The 15656-nt window shown below is 41.5% G+C and overlaps 1 protein-coding gene across 6 annotated transcripts in view; it reads right to left on the bottom strand.

Annotated features, from left to right (window-relative positions):
- UBAP2L (ubiquitin associated protein 2 like) overlaps positions 1–15656 on the bottom strand; it is a 40232-nt gene that overhangs the window by 23677 nt on the left and 899 nt on the right. For all 6 annotated transcript variants that reach the window (XM_077764123.1, XM_077764126.1, XM_077764125.1 and 3 more), the window contains exons 2-9: positions 12410–12539; positions 11647–11724; positions 10974–11084; positions 6121–6289; positions 5630–5725; positions 5169–5214; positions 4655–4767; positions 550–602 (exon numbers count right to left, since the gene is read on the bottom strand). In XM_077764123.1, coding sequence (XP_077620249.1) covers positions 550–602; positions 4655–4767; positions 5169–5214; positions 5630–5725; positions 6121–6289; positions 10974–11084; positions 11647–11724; positions 12410–12499 — 756 coding nt within the window. In that variant the 5' untranslated portion in view covers positions 12500–12539. The remainder of the gene's footprint in view (positions 1–549; positions 603–4654; positions 4768–5168; positions 5215–5629; positions 5726–6120; positions 6290–10973; positions 11085–11646; positions 11725–12409; positions 12540–15656) is intronic.

Below are 15656 nucleotides of genomic sequence, written 5' to 3'. Positions count from 1 at the left end.
TGTGCCACTCATGTCTGAGGTGTCCGTGTGGAGTCACACTGGAAGACAGTTATATACATTCGTCCCATTTACGAAGCTGGGCTTCAGAACCAACCAGATTGTGAACTTGAGGACACGGTACTCTCTCTCTCACTTTGCACCCAACTCTAAGCCAATCAGTGCCTGAACACGAACTTAATGGCCAAACTGGCTCAAATGGAGTCATGTGCCACCAGTAGGGGTTACTCAGGCACTACCTGCCTAACTCCATTTCTGGTGCCCTACCCAACCACCATCTCTTCCTGGGGTAAATCTGACAATCAGATATTGGACTTACACAGGTGGACTTGCCCTTTCCATAGTCTGGTTCCATAGAGTCCTGTTCATGCCCAGTCTCCTTCATATAACATATATGAAATGCTCTGGCTCAGAACACTATTCTGGATGTAAAAGTTTTGTGTCAGAATCTTAATGGTAAATTTTGAGGGGATAGAAACATACCCATTTCCTATCCCTAAACACCACTTAGGGATAGAGGGCACTAGTGAGGAGTGACCCAGGAATACCTACGTCTTCATTCCAATCTTCAGTCCCCCACTCCTCTGCAGCGGTCCTCCATGCGCCTGGCAATAAAGGAAGAACAGTGAAGAAACTTAAGTGCTAGTACAAAGCATGTGCAAAACACACTAATGTATTAATATTTTTGGCAGCCAGAAGAGTAACCAGATTTTAGTAATCAGAAGAGATTCCTAGGCTTCAGGGGGAGGAAAAGACTATTTAGAAAGGGATACCTCAGAACACCAGGGTTTTTAATAAGATTAGGACTTCACACCTACTTCCAGGATTTGTTACACAGCTTTAACAGTGATGGGGGGTGGCGGAGCAGGGGGTTGGGGTGCAGGCAACAGGTCAATGCTCCAGGCAACCTCTTAAGACCACTCAAGCCCTCAGCCGCAGCGGTCAACTCCAGTGAAATGGAAGCAGCCAATTTACACCAGAATGTAAATGATACCCCCTCAGCTGGTAGGAGACCACATGATGGGCAGTCTGAAAACAGGGCAGCAGTGATGGAGGGACACAAATGGCTGCCAGAGGACAGGGGAAGGGCAGTGGAGGACAGGCTTCCAAACTGTGGGCACTGACAACTATCTGCTATCAGAACTCAATGTAAAGATGCATACTCAGCAGAAGTCAAGTGTACAGATCTCATTGGTTGAACCATAAGAAACACTCACGGGTCTGTTCTTTTCCATGTCTTTTCAGAAGACATTGGACAAAACTGGAAAAGCAAACATGTCTGTTATTATCCTAACCCTGATCCCACAGAAGGTGACCTCTAACCTGCCAAGGGCACAGTATACACAACACAAGGTTACACTCGCCCCATGCTGGTCATAACAAAGTCAGGCTGGTTTCTATAGGAAAGGTCCATCAGCAATAAACCCACCTTCCACACTCCCCTTGTTTTGCTTCATGTATACGTATCGTCAGAAAAGGAAACTATTCTAGAACCAGGATTCTTCCCTTTAACTGAAGAACCACAGTAAGAAATAACAACCTGCCTACAGAAAGGGACAAGAACACTCCTTATTTTCTTCTCTAAAACAACAGTACATACTGATTAATTCTTCAAACCTTCCTCCAAATGAAGAAAACTTCTTTTAAGAATTAAAGTCTGGGGGCACCCGAGTGGCTCAGTCAGCTAGGAGCCCAACTTCAGCTCAGGTCATGATCTCCCAGTTCACAAGTTCAAGACCCATGTTGGGCTCTGTGCTGACAGCTCGGAGCCTGGAGCCTGTTTCGGATTCTGTCTCCCTCTTTCTGCCCCTCTCCTGCTTGCAATCTGTCTTTCTTAGAAATAAACATTAAAAATTTCAAGAAAAAAAAGAATGAATATCTGGCATTCAGATATTCACTGTCACTGAAGAGAAATATCCTAATACATACAAAACCCATATAAAATTCTTCTAGGGGCACCTGGTAGGTTCAGTCAGTACAACATGCGACCCCTGATCTCAGGATTATGAACTGAAGCCCCACGCTGGGTGTGGAGATTATTTAAAAATAAAATCTTTAAAAAATATATGAAATTTCTCCAAACATTTAATAATCGAAGAACCCTATTTTGTAGAGAAAAAGACATTATGACGCCTCTTCCAGGCCCATTTATAACTGCACGAGGGAAATTCCAAACCACTTAATAATGGCAATGTTCTCCAATCACACGAAAGTCCAATTTCAGTTTAGACAGATTACAAACCACATTCTTTTCTCCCTCTCTGGTGACACCACTCTTCCTCTCCATTGACAACCATCCTGCCTTGAATAAATGTAACCCAAGATATGGGTTAACACATATACATAATCCTGGAGTCACAAGTGACCCAAGAAGTTATCTCCTATTGATAGGCTCTCTCTCAAGGCAGCAATGTTTTCCTGCACTCTGGCGACTGCATCAGACTGCATCTGGCGAAAGTTAGAATGCAGATGCCTACTTGATCCAATACAAGACGCACAGTCATGGCCAAGAAGGCCATGTACTGAAGAGGCACAAAGGAACAGAAAGAATGCAAAGGCTCTGAACAAGAGGTAAGGGTTTCCATTCTGTCAGCAGAAAGCAGTCAGTACAAATGTTAAATATTCATTAAATGAACAAAAATTTTTAAGAAGAGAAAACAGACACAGAATATGAGAAAAAACAGCAGAGAAGGGAAAAAAAGCAGGAAAACAGAAAAATGACATATCCACAGATATCTCAATTCATAAAATCTATAAAAATATCCGGGGCAATTAGGCGCCTGGATGTATCATACCAGGAGCAGTCTCAAATTTTCGGGGATAATTTGACCCCTCAACCCCAATGAAATCAAGTCCTGAAACAAAAAAGAAAAGAAAAGAAAAAACAACCAGTGAAATTTTGCTTATGAATGAGAACATGTGCCCCCAAAACACAATTCCCACCGTACCTGTGGATATTTTAAGGTTAGGTTTCAATTTCTTTTTTAAAAAAAAAAAAAAAAAAAAAGGGAATTTGAGGTTTGCTATCATGAAAACACAAAAAGAGATCATGCATGAAGGTCACTTAATACTGTGAAATTAACAACAAGAACACATCAAGCTGCACCCAACACGTTCACACAAATGAGATCAGCATCACAGTTTTTCATTCAGCCACAAATCCGATTTTGAATTCTAACCTCCCAAATCTGCTATTCTCTCCTCAGTAGAAATAAACACACACTCCATCCTTCCTTGCTTTCCAAACCAGATCCTTGCAGAAAAGAGCTAAGGCTTGCAATCTAGGACTGGGACACCATGCCTGATTTTCAATCCAGAACTGAAAACAAATCCCTTAACATCTATTATCTTTTCTGCCACTGAGAAAAAAACCAAATAGTCAAAAACTAGTGCTCAAAAAGAGTAACTTTTGGTATTCAGACTGCTACCACGCTGCCTCTATAAGCCACCAAGAGCAACTTTATGCCTCCTAAAATTAAAAAAAAAAAAAAAAATTCACAGCCAAATGGGTCCAGGGAATTAAAACTGATTTCCATCTTGTCAATAACTCAACTTCAACCTCCACCAATGGGAAAACTGTATTCAAAATGAATCTGTAAGATAGCTTGATAAATGAAAAGCAAGTAACATTCAAGACCTGAGGTTTAACATCTTGTGGGCAACAGATTAACTGTGCCAAAAACCTTCCTAAGGAGAGAGATAAACATCAATGATCTTTGAAAAGCGGCAAAGTGAATAAATGGATAAGGAGTCAAAAAGCTGAATTCATACTCTAACACTTTACTGATTTCCCCCCTTTATAAGTGAAAAATCTCAAGCTCTCCATGTATTGCTTCAGCCAAAAGGAAGCAAGTGATCTCAAAAGAATACAATACTCTGCAGCCCAGGGGCTGTTCTTATTTAAAGGGGTAAAAGTATCTTTCACTCCCAAACACATTTTGGATTGTCCCACAAATCTAACATACCCTTCCATATATATAGTCTACTCAGACACCGACACCACAAGCCTGCGAGCTAAAAACACCTTATTCAAATCCCGTACTACTCTTCCACACCGCGAAAACTCTTCGACAATCAGATCTAGAAAGCTGCGATTTCCTTCCTGCCCAGAAACTGAGATTTTCCAAAAATGAAGGTAAAAAAAGATATTATCTCCAGGCCAGAAAATAAACTTGACACTGGGCTCTGATCCTGGGCCTTGTTCATCTCTCTAAGTGGTGACTTAATTAATTAATTAATTATGGATACTTTTTCAAAAGGCAAAGCTAGAAACCCTAACAGAAATGCTAGGAAACACACCTGGAGCTAAGGGCAGCCACACGTTGTATCAGAAAGAGCACGGGCCCTTAGAGTTCAACAATTCTGAGTTCAAATACTAGCAAATTTCACGACCGCCCTTTCAGCGTAAGGTCTGACATGTGGAGATGACGAACAGTGTTGATTTCACAGGCGAGTACTGAAGGCCAGGTAGAACAGCATGGATAAAGTGCCCACAGGCACATCGTCAGGAAAAAGAACGCACGGTATTTCCATTGCCATCCCTTCCTCCTCTATCTCTGCACCCAAAACTATTCCTCCACCTTTTAATATGACCATAACCTCAAAATAATTATTTCCTTAGGTTTTTAAAGACCAGAAACAGTAAATAGTCACTCACTCGTCCCATCATCTGGTTCGAAGTGGCCAGTGTTGTTCCACGTACTGCCGCTATTATTGCCATAGTTATCATCGGTATTGGCTGGCTCTGCATAATCAGCTGGATTAAAGGTTCTGTGGGTACAGGGAAAAAAAGCTTAAAAGGGTCTCTGACCTCTAAGCAGCACCAGCAAAAATTAACAGATTCCATGGAATAATCTCAATTTATGTCTACTATTTATTTTGGGTTAGGACATCAATAATCGTAATAAAATTCACACAGAATTTTGGAAAACAGCAGGTATTTGCATTCAAATGAAGTTCTGAGATAATGACCCAAGTAGTAAATGCTTATCTCTAGCACTACATCTACATACCCATCTGATTAAGTGGTCTAGAAATCTTTCTGATCACATTTTGGTTAAGGCTGCATATTATCCTCAGGGTACCAGGATATTAGCCACTCTAGGACATTATGGTAATACCTAGGGGGAAAAAAATATAAAGACTTTTGACATCAAATCAGTAAAACTTACCCCATTCCTTGAGCAGAAAACCTTCCTCCCCGTCTACCAGAGCCACCTTAAAGAAAAAAAAAAGTATTTTAGAAATTGATATAAAAAACACCTTGCCAACTGAGGCCACTCGAATAATAAATGGTTGATATTATTAGATGTTCTTTCTTTCACCCTGTAGTGTAGTTAATGTAACACAGCAGGCATTCATTACTATTGACAGATTGTTCCTTTGCTGACCAAACTGCTGGGTCCTTAAGCAAATACATTAACATCAATGTTAAAGACTAAAGGAAACGACACCTACCTTCTTCTTTTCCACTGCCCACTCAGTAATCTCTACAATTTTCATGACTTCTCAGCAACCCAGGTAATGAGGTGCCCCGTGAATTTGTTTGTTTTCAAATAAAGTCGACCCGTACAGAACTAATAAAAATACCCTGCCCCAATATCCACCCCACCCCCCCCAAGAAAATGATCACCTCTTCCTCGGCCACGTCCTCTTCTGCCTCGTTCAGTGCCTCTTCCAGAAGGTCCTCCGCTCTTGGTGCCATCTATTCCGTTTTCCTGACCCCGAACTAAAATTAAAAACACAGATAGCCAAAACAGAGTCAATGGAATTTATGTAAGTATGTAAATGGCACATATAGACGGTGGTGGGGAGACAAAACCGAGAAGAGATAATGAGATGATGGGACATGATAGTTACCCGGGGAAAGGTGATGAACCACAACAGAGAGCTATATGTCAGACAACTTTAAAAGTGACTGCAAGATAATTTCATGCCAAACTGGTAGCTGTAGCTAGAAAATGCTACATGTAAAAGATACGAAGGTCTCAGAACAAACAGTGGCAAGAAAAAGATCAAAAGGATGATATAATGGTTACTAGGTCCAGCCTACCAGGGCCCTGACATCCCTGAAATCCAGACATTACTGACCCACAGCCGGTTTTGTTAAAGCCCCATGCATACACTCTCGTCCACGGCTGGCACCTCTCCCCCGTCTTGGTGGCCCACCACGTCGCCGACTATAGTCTCTGTCACGGTCTCGATTTTCTTTGCCTTCCTCGTTGGTTTCCGTTTGGCCACCATCCTTCTGTCCTGAGACTCCCTTCTTCTTCCCGACCATCTCCCACGAATGCTAAAGAAGGGCAAAGCAATCACATCTCATCAATATGGATTGCTATCGGGAAACCACAGATAAAAGGTGGGAAAACTGTTAACCATTCTCCTCTCATTATCCAACTCTGAGATACTTTCACTAATTTATGTCTGCTTAAGTGGAGGGTACAGACAAAACCTCAAAACAAATTCTATACCTATCACTGCAAAATTAAAGTCCTTGTAGGGGAGGTGCTTACAGCTAATGGATTACAAGGATCTTCCAAAAGGATCGCCAAGATCTGAATCTAGTGTAGTCACTTGGTGTATCAGTCAAAGGCCCAGTTACTGCTCCTTGTCTTTCAAGTGTGTTTCCTGGGCTGAAATTAATTTCCTGAGATTCAGTGACTCCCAACTTCTCCTAGTCTTATTCACGTCAAAGAAAAAAAGGAAACTAAGTTTCTAAAGGTTAACTTTGAATTAAAAATGAATCAACAGCATTTGACTCTTGGGCACACTGTCTAATCAAACCACCCAGCATTTAGGAGGAGAATAATAACTACACCTACTCCTCAACACCGTCCCCCAACCCCACTCCCTGACACACACACACCAATTTCCTTTGCTTCAAAGACCAAGTAGCAGCCAGAAAGGTACAGCCCTGCCCTGACAGAGGGGACTACCAGAAGCCTTTGGTTCCAGGTTTTACATTCTGTATCCTCCCTATACTCCCTAAAGTGATATAACCCAATTAAACTTTCCCCAAAGCAGAAAAATCAAGGATTCATTCCAGAGTGCAGGAGGGAAAATCTGTGGTAAGGAAAATAAGCTAGGGGCGCCTGGGTGGCTCAGCTGGTTAAGCTTCCGACTTTGGCTCAGGTCATGATCTCATAGTTTGTGAGTTCAAGCCCCGCGTTGGGCTTTGGGTTGACAACTCAGAGCCTGAAGTCTGCTTCTGATTCTGTGTCTCCTTCTCTCTTTGCCCCTCCCCTGTTTGCGCTCTCTCTCTCTCAAAAATAAAGTTTAAAAAAGTAAAAAAAAAAAAAAAAAGAATAAACCAGAGAGTCCTGCAAAAACCCTCATTCCTCAAAAAACTAGTTTCATAAAGTTTTAAATACACACACCTTGATTCACACATATTTTTGCAGAAAATATGTACAAACAAAAATTCCCAAACACCAAGACCGTCATGTCTTTACTATCCTAGTTACCATCTTAAACAACAATGACCCGGTGCTCACCAACAGCTAACTAATATCTAAAAACTTTCAAGAATATGGACAAAGTAGAATATGAAACGACTATTAATTTTTCCAGGATTGAGAATATTGTGGTCATATAGGAAAGTATCCTTTCTTGACAGGAAGCATGCTGCAGAAGATGAACGATGTCTACAACTTACTTCTAGACAATTCCAAACGTCCATCAATGGATGAATTAAACAAAATGTGGTATACACATACAATGAAATACTATTCAGCATTAAAAAGGAGTGAAATTCTGACACATGCCACAATATGGATAAACTCCCAAAACACTATGCTAAGTAAGAAGACACAAAAAGACAAATATTTCATGATTCCACTTACATGAGGTACCTAGAATAGGCAAATTCATAGAGACAGAGAACAGAAAAGGTTACCAGGAGCTAGGAAGAGGGGAAAGGGAGAGATACTGTGTAATGGACGGTGTTTGTTCGGGAAATGAAAAAGCCCTAGAGATGCATAAAGCTAATGATTGCACAACATGGTCAGTGTACCTAATGGCACTGAATTATATGCTTAAAAATGGTTAAGATGAGAGGCGCCTGGGTGGCTCAGTTGGTTGAGTGTCCGACTTCGGCTCTGGTCATGATCTCGTGCTTCGTGGGTTCGAGCCTTGCATCCAGCTCTGTGCTGACAGCCAGCTCAGAGCCTGGAGACTGCTTCAGATTCTGTGTCTCCCTCTCTCTCTGACCCTCTCCTGCTCACGCTGTCTCTCTCTCTCAGAAATAAATAAAACATTAAAAAAATGGTTAAAGTATTTTAAATATTTTTATTACAACTTAAAAAACAAGCTAAAAACTACATTTAAAATTATTGTAAAATCATATCCCTGCATTCTATTATTTTTTTAATTTTTCAATGTTTTTTATTTATTTCTGACACACACACACACACACACACACACACAGCGTGAGCAGGGGAGAATCAGAGAGAGTGGGAAACACAGAATCTGAAAACAGGCTCCAGGCTCTGAGCTGTCAGCACAGAGCCGGACACAGGGCTCGAACCCACGAACCACGCGATCACGACCTGAGCTGAAGTCGGATGCCCAGCTGACTAAGCCACCCAGGCGCCCCCATATCCACACATTCTAAAGAGTCTACAATAATTTACTAACAGGTTCTGAAAAGACTAAGATCCATCCAGGCCCCGGTAGCTCCTTGTTGCCTGCTCCTGCCACCCTACAGCTCCTGAGTCATTTTAGGCTCGTGGCAACATCAGTAAGTAACAGTGCCCCTATTATAATGAACTCTGCATCAGAAACCCTGGGAACTACATTCAAAATAGCTTATAGACTTTTCAGCTGGTTGGCCTCAAAACATGGCAAGTTTCAGAAAACTGTCACCTTTTCTCCTCTCTATGGTACGCATCAGCTTCTGGGACTACCTGGGTGCTGTAAGGAAAAGGAATCGCTACAGTCTTTCCAAAAGTGCTGCCAGTTTTCTGATAGAATCTCATCCACCCAAATACATCCAGCACCCTGCCTGCAGCTTATACTACTCCCAACTGGTTTCACCAGCAGCTGGCTTATTTGTGGCATAACTCTACATTCTCTAGTGTATTTTCCTTTTTGATACCATAGAAGGTTAGATTTGTAGCACTAGGCAGAAAATGGTGGAAGGTGAAACAAAACGTGACTTTTACAAATTGATTAATTTTTAAAAATCCAGCTCAGTTGATTAAGCGTCAAACTTTTTCAAAATATTTTTAAAATATTTATTTCTGAGAAAAAGAAAGAGACGGAGTGTGAGCAGGGGAGGGGCAGAGAGAGGGACAGACACAGAGTTCAAAGCAGGCTCCAGGCTCTGAGGTGTCAGCACAGAGCCAGATGTGGGGCTTGAACTCACGAACTGTGAGACTGTGACCTGAGCCGAAGTCGGATGCTTAACCAACCGAGACACCCAGGTGCCTCCATCAGACTCTTGATTTAGGTTCAGGCCATCATCTCACGATTCATGAGACTTAGCCCCACATAAGGCTCTGCACTGACAGCAAAGAGCCTGCTCAGGATTCTCTCTCTCCCTCTCTCTGCTCCTCCCCTGCTCACGCGTGCAGTTTTTCTCTCTCCCTGCTCAAAAACAAGTAAACTTGAAAAAAAAAAATCTAAACTTTTAAAAGGCTTAAGTACTCCCATGTCCACCCCCTACCCCAAAATCATACACAATTATTCTAAAGTAAACTCAAAACAACCCAAAGGCTCTATTATCTGATTATCCAGGCAATTATCTTCAAATAAAACCAATAATGTAAAATCTAAGACCACATTTTTTTAAAGTAAATTCTATACTCTGAGATCAAGAGTCACATGCCAACTGAGCCAACCAGGTGCCCCTAAGACATTTTGAAGAGAAAAATCCACAAATTTAAATTCAGCAGTTAAAAAAAAGTTTTCTAGTGGGGCACCTGGGTGACTGAGCTAAGCACCTGACTCTTGATTTTGGCTCAGGTAATGCTCTTGTGGTTCGCGGGATCGAGCCCCATGCTGGGCTCTACACTGACAGCACACAGCCTGCTTGGGATTCTCTCTCTCTCCCTGCCCCTTTCCTGTCCCGCATGCACATGCTCTTTCTCTCTCAAAATAAATAAGAGGTTTTCCATTACTATTTCCTGGTGTCTCAAGAAAACTGACAAGCCTCCAACATTTAATCAACATGTAACACTAGTGAGCTGACCTCTGTAAAGACGAACCTTTGTTATCTACCCCAACCAAAGATCCCCACTATAAGACCAAGGAAATGAAAATGAGTTCAAAATGATATACTGCTCATTAAAACTATAAAGTTCTCTATGAAGCACCAGAGGAACACCCCAAAGGTTCGTAAGGCAGAATCCCTGTTCTTAAGGGACTAAACAATTTGGGACGATGATAAGATGAGCACGAAAATATAGGAATCTCCTTAAGTAGAAAAGAGAAAAAGTTAAATAAGTGAAATTCTAGCTCAAGAGCTCCTCCAAGATAGCTCCTATCATCTCCTGGGTGGTCAACAGGCTGTTAACTCTTTTTCTGCTACCTCAACAGAAACAAATTTAAGCAATCAACATGTACTATAAAATGTAAAGGTGATACTATGATAAAGTCTTGAAATCAAAATCCATTAGTTTATGACTCTGTTCAACAGCAATGAAACAGGCAAAAAGAATGTTCTATGATTAGTAACTAAGGCTGTTATATACCATTTCTAATTCAGACTAACCCAGTCTTGAAAACAGTCACTAGCCTAGAATGAATAATTTATTCTGGCCTAATTAAGAGAGATGGATTTTATCTGTTTTCTATTTATTGTACGTAAATTTTAGTTATTTGCCACCTGCAGTAAACAACCTCCAGGACTGTTCTCTGCTCCATTTGTAGAATAAGGTTCTCTCCTTTAAGTTAAGTTACTCCACTTGCTATTTTTAGAATATTCTGAGCTTCTCAGCCAGGGACCCACTTTCTAGAATGCTCTATTAACACTCTACCGTATCTGGGTTTCCTTCCAGTAGGACATTGATGGCTCTGTTGACATCTCCATTGCAGTCATGTAAAGCAATGACACATTCATCCTGGTTCTTGCCTGTGATATCAATCAACTGAAAGAGAAAAATCAGCAAACATCACAAACAAGCTTGCACTCTTCATAAAAAGAAACCAGGTGAAGGAAAGAGAGAAGACACCAGCTGAGTCTGAAAGAACCCCAGGCTTAAAAAAGTAAAATACACAGAATTTTGGTATTCTAATTCAATAAGCAAAATATTAACACCTACGATTAGAGATGGGTATTAACAATAAACAACAATAAAGTAGCTTATACAGAATCAAACCCAGAAGCTCATAGGGTCCAGCATATCATGAATTTCTACATTTCCTAGATGCCACAACTCCTCCGAGTTGCTATAAAAATGGCATCAACAAAATCATACAATAAACAAGAAGTTAAAATTAAAATAAAACCTTTGCGAAATGGTAGCTATCCAAAGGAGTATGGTATATCAGACAACAAAAGCATTTATTTATTGGCTTAACCTATTATGTTTCAGGTCATAATTCTTTTAATACCTACAGCAAAACGTATCCTAGCAGACATCTATCATCAAACTATGCTTTAATCCTGACGTCTTTTTCCATTACTTCCAGCAATTAGAATACACTCACTTGTTTCACCTTTTCCTCAAAGTCAGCATCATTATGGTCTGAAATCATCTGTGCAAGTCGAATCTGTTCCGCAGTGGCCTAGGAATGGAGATGAGTTCAAGAAACCATGATCAAGAGACGACAGTTTAGAGAAATAAGAGGGACCTATGTAGTCCATAATCCACCCCACCTCTCAGCCCTATTTCTTTCTCCTTGTTACAAATGACCAATAAAATGCTAACACCAGTTAAGATGCTTACCTTTCCAAAGTGACAAAAAAATAAACAGTGAATCTGTCACCATTCCACTCTATAATCCAAAGCAGGGAGCTTTTTCACCAATGTTCAGTTAAAACAGCTCCCATTGTGGGATCACAACACCTCTTCTAAACATTTGTGCCTTAAATAACTGACATTAATATATTTGCAAAGTCATGTGTAAACCCTGTTCCTGTTTCTGCAAGGACCGATGCCACCCTCTTATTTCTGACCTGACGACAACCTGAGATTCAGTCTGAGGGGAAATGCTACCATAGAGATACAAACCACAAGACCCACTCTCTCCAAGTGTCATAACACAGGATTAAACAAAAAGCAAGCGTGCCCATCACGGCCTCTACCATTAACAGTCATCAGGCCCTAAGTAAAATGAGGAGAGGCAAGGACTAGAAAACAAACAAACAAAAAAAACTCAGACCAATAATCCAGAGCACAGAATGATGCTGCATTGGATGGAAACCAGTATCAATCAGCACTGCTAGCGATGGATCCCTTGAGTTCTTTACCTGTGGCCGCTGCTTGTGCTGTGTCTGGTTTTGGTTTTGAGGTTGTTCCCAGTTTCCCCGGGCTCGGTTAGTGCCCACCGACGTCATCATTTACAGTATATACAAATAACAGTATTTACAAGGTAGGATACTGAAAGATTAAAAAAAAATTCAGATGTTAAATGTGGGCCAAACAGGTTTTCAACCTCTTTCATCAGCACCTTCACCAAACATGCTCATCATCCAAGAAGAGTAACCTGTTCTTGAGACCTACTTAGTTTGATAAATTCCTTAAGAAACAATTGCTATTAGTCCATTTTTATAGAACAAGAAATACATAAAGGGTTTGTGAAGTTTAAGTTATGGGCAAGGTTTGGTTTCTAGTCCCCTTACAGGCAGCTTTGTCAAGTTTTGCGAAACAATGTTAATAATCAAAAGCTTTCTACATACAAATGACTAAAATCCCTTTGAGAAAAGGAAAGATAATCAGCAAAACCTGGAAACAAAAGCCTTCCAGGAAGGGGACTTAATCTATACTCCAAATAAAAACAATTTAAAATACCAAACTCATCTACCTATGAAAACAGCCCTACCTCCCTTACAATTCGTTGCTCGGGAAAGGACAAGCTCAAGTCTAGACTTTCTCCCTCACTCTCCTCATGCATGGACTGCTCCTATAACCTTCAACAAGGCAAGTATTAGCCCCAGTGACTGTGCTGAAGAATCTCAGTTCCCTCGATAATTCTATCACACTGCTTTTGTGACTACTTTCTGATGCTCTCCTAGTCCACAGTTCCGAGGCACCAGAATTGCAATTACCCTTTACCACTCACCTTAATATACAGAGAACTCCAAATCTGCCCCAAACCAAAAGCATCTAGCACAAAGCTTTATTTGGAAGGGCTTCTATGATATCATTTTAAACTTGAGACATTATTGCCAGCAAGAGGACTTTGTTGAAACAGAGAACACACAGGGCCTTCACAAAACCAGAACGGTTTTTGTTATTAACACTTCCAGCAGGCTAGGATTCTCCCGAACTTAAATTCCTTCCATTCATACTTTGCTTTATAACGCAACCTCAGCTGCTGCGTTTAGTAAACAAAGACTCATCGACAGGGTACTCAAAATCAGATGTTACTCTGCATGGTTTTATTCCCTTCCAAAGACAGTAAAGTTTTTATTTTCTGCTCGACATGTAATTTTTTTTTTCATTAATGAAATTTTATATGGGATAATTCTAGACTACTCAAAAGCCACTGCTGGATTTGAAGGAGAGTAGACTGGGCTTCTAAAGAAATACAGAAGGATTAATTATTAGGGAAGTGATATCTTACTGGTTTCTGAGGTCTCAAAGAAAACTAACTTCCCTGCAGATAAATTCTTCACCCAAGTGGACCAATAGGCTGCACAGGTCTCCTTTTTGATGCAGTCATTCAGAATGAAGAGTTTTACATTCTCTATCATCAAAAGTTTTAAGAAAATTTCAGAGCTAATTCTTTAACCCTTACCTCTTTCCCCTACACACGTGCACACAAAGGCCTTTACGTAAATATTTCTAGCTACTACAAGACTATTTGCTACACAAATAGTCCATTTTCCCAGACTAGTCAAGTTTCAACACACACAACTAGTGTTCTTTAACCAGTACCCCCGGATTCAAATCAAAGAAAAAAATTAAAATTAGACAAAAACACTTATACTTAAATAATTGGCTCTAAAATGAAATTTCTAATGGGAATAAACACTCCTGTAACTTACAAACATTGACTGCTTTCTACTTCGTGTGTGATTTCAACTTGAAAGCATTACGTTAATACTACAGATTATGAACTGCGTAATTGGCAATATGGACTGCATATACCGTACCGGTCAATAAAGATATAGTGAAAAGTCATCTTGAAAGCCACATAATTAGTCAAGGGGGGAAAAAGTCCAGAAGACTCCCTCTCCCTCAATTTCTCTCTTACAAGTGCTTTGAAATGTGTGACTAAGAAAATTTTACCACCTAGGTAGTAACACTGAGCAGCAGGTCAAAAACAAATGATCTGGGATGGTTCACTGGAGGGCACAAAATTAGTAGCCTTCTCATAGCAAGCAGGGACACATACCTAGAGTTATCACAGTGGAGAGGAAGAATCTTGTTAAGTATTTTTCCTTAGAAAATAAAAATATTTATGGGCAACATGTGAGAAGTGTTGGAGACCAAGGGAAAAGTGCAGGAATAGAGGTTTCAACACAGGAGTGCCCTTGACCATTTTTTGAAAACCAGCTACTTAAAAAAATAGCCAAAGAAATTTTACAGAAAAAAATAAACATCACGTATTTATTGAGTATCTCCTATATGTCCAGTACTTTAGAAAATACAAAAGCAATAGGACTTGGTTACTGCCCTCAGGGAGCTTACAATCTAAGTGGAGGAACAATCGAGACACTGAAGCTGGACTGGGGTAAGGCTTGCTACCTGTAACAGAACGGCTAGTTCCCCGGGATGCTCTGTGGAAACGACCCCTGCATCCCCTCCTCCATAACCGTGAACCTCATTTTAAAGAGCATACTTGCCAGTTAGGACATTTAGCAACAAGGGGCTTTAAAAACCAGCCAGGACACAGGCCACGTTAAGGTCTTTCATCCTCAGTGACACCACAGCAGAACCCGCTGCTCACGAGAGACGCGATCACCGGCACGGTCCGCTCTCTTAGGGACAATGGTGTGGGGTCTCAACCCCGTTAGAGCAACCCACACGTAACCGACGCGTTCCGGGGCTCGGTGATGCTGGCTGTCACGGACCCCCATCACCTGCCAGCAAGTCCCACCTCACATCCCCAAGGCGGGACACGGACGGTGAAAGGGGGAAGAGGGGGACAAAAAACGGATTTCTCCATCTAATAATCGGGGACACTCAGAGGCAAAAAGCGGTAACAACAACAAAAAGGGCCTGTTCCTGTGGGGTTTTTCCTTCCACAACAGCCTACACCAGAGGTGGCTACTTTTCAAGAAGGGTGGAGGAGCGGTCTCCTGTTTGTGACATCAGTCTGCACAGCCGTTTAGGGACTGTCCGCAAAGTGAAGGGTCCGAAAAAATTCGGGATTCCTGTCCTATTATGAGGGAACGAGCACCCCGGTGCTCCAGTGACGTCCCCAGGCGGAAGACACCCTGCGGGGGTCGGCCCGCCCAGCTTCCCCACCAGCAGGCCAATTGTCCGGAGCCCCCCAAAGTACAGCGGGGGCCCCGGGCAGCCTGCGGCGGCGGCGCAGCAGCCGTGCCC

Source organism: Crocuta crocuta, unplaced genomic scaffold, assembly GCF_008692635.1.
Source record: "Crocuta crocuta isolate KB4526 unplaced genomic scaffold, BGI_CrCroc_1.0 scaffold528, whole genome shotgun sequence".
Taxonomy (NCBI): Eukaryota; Metazoa; Chordata; class Mammalia; order Carnivora; family Hyaenidae; genus Crocuta; species Crocuta crocuta.
This window is presented reverse-complemented; position numbering and strand designations above follow the sequence as displayed.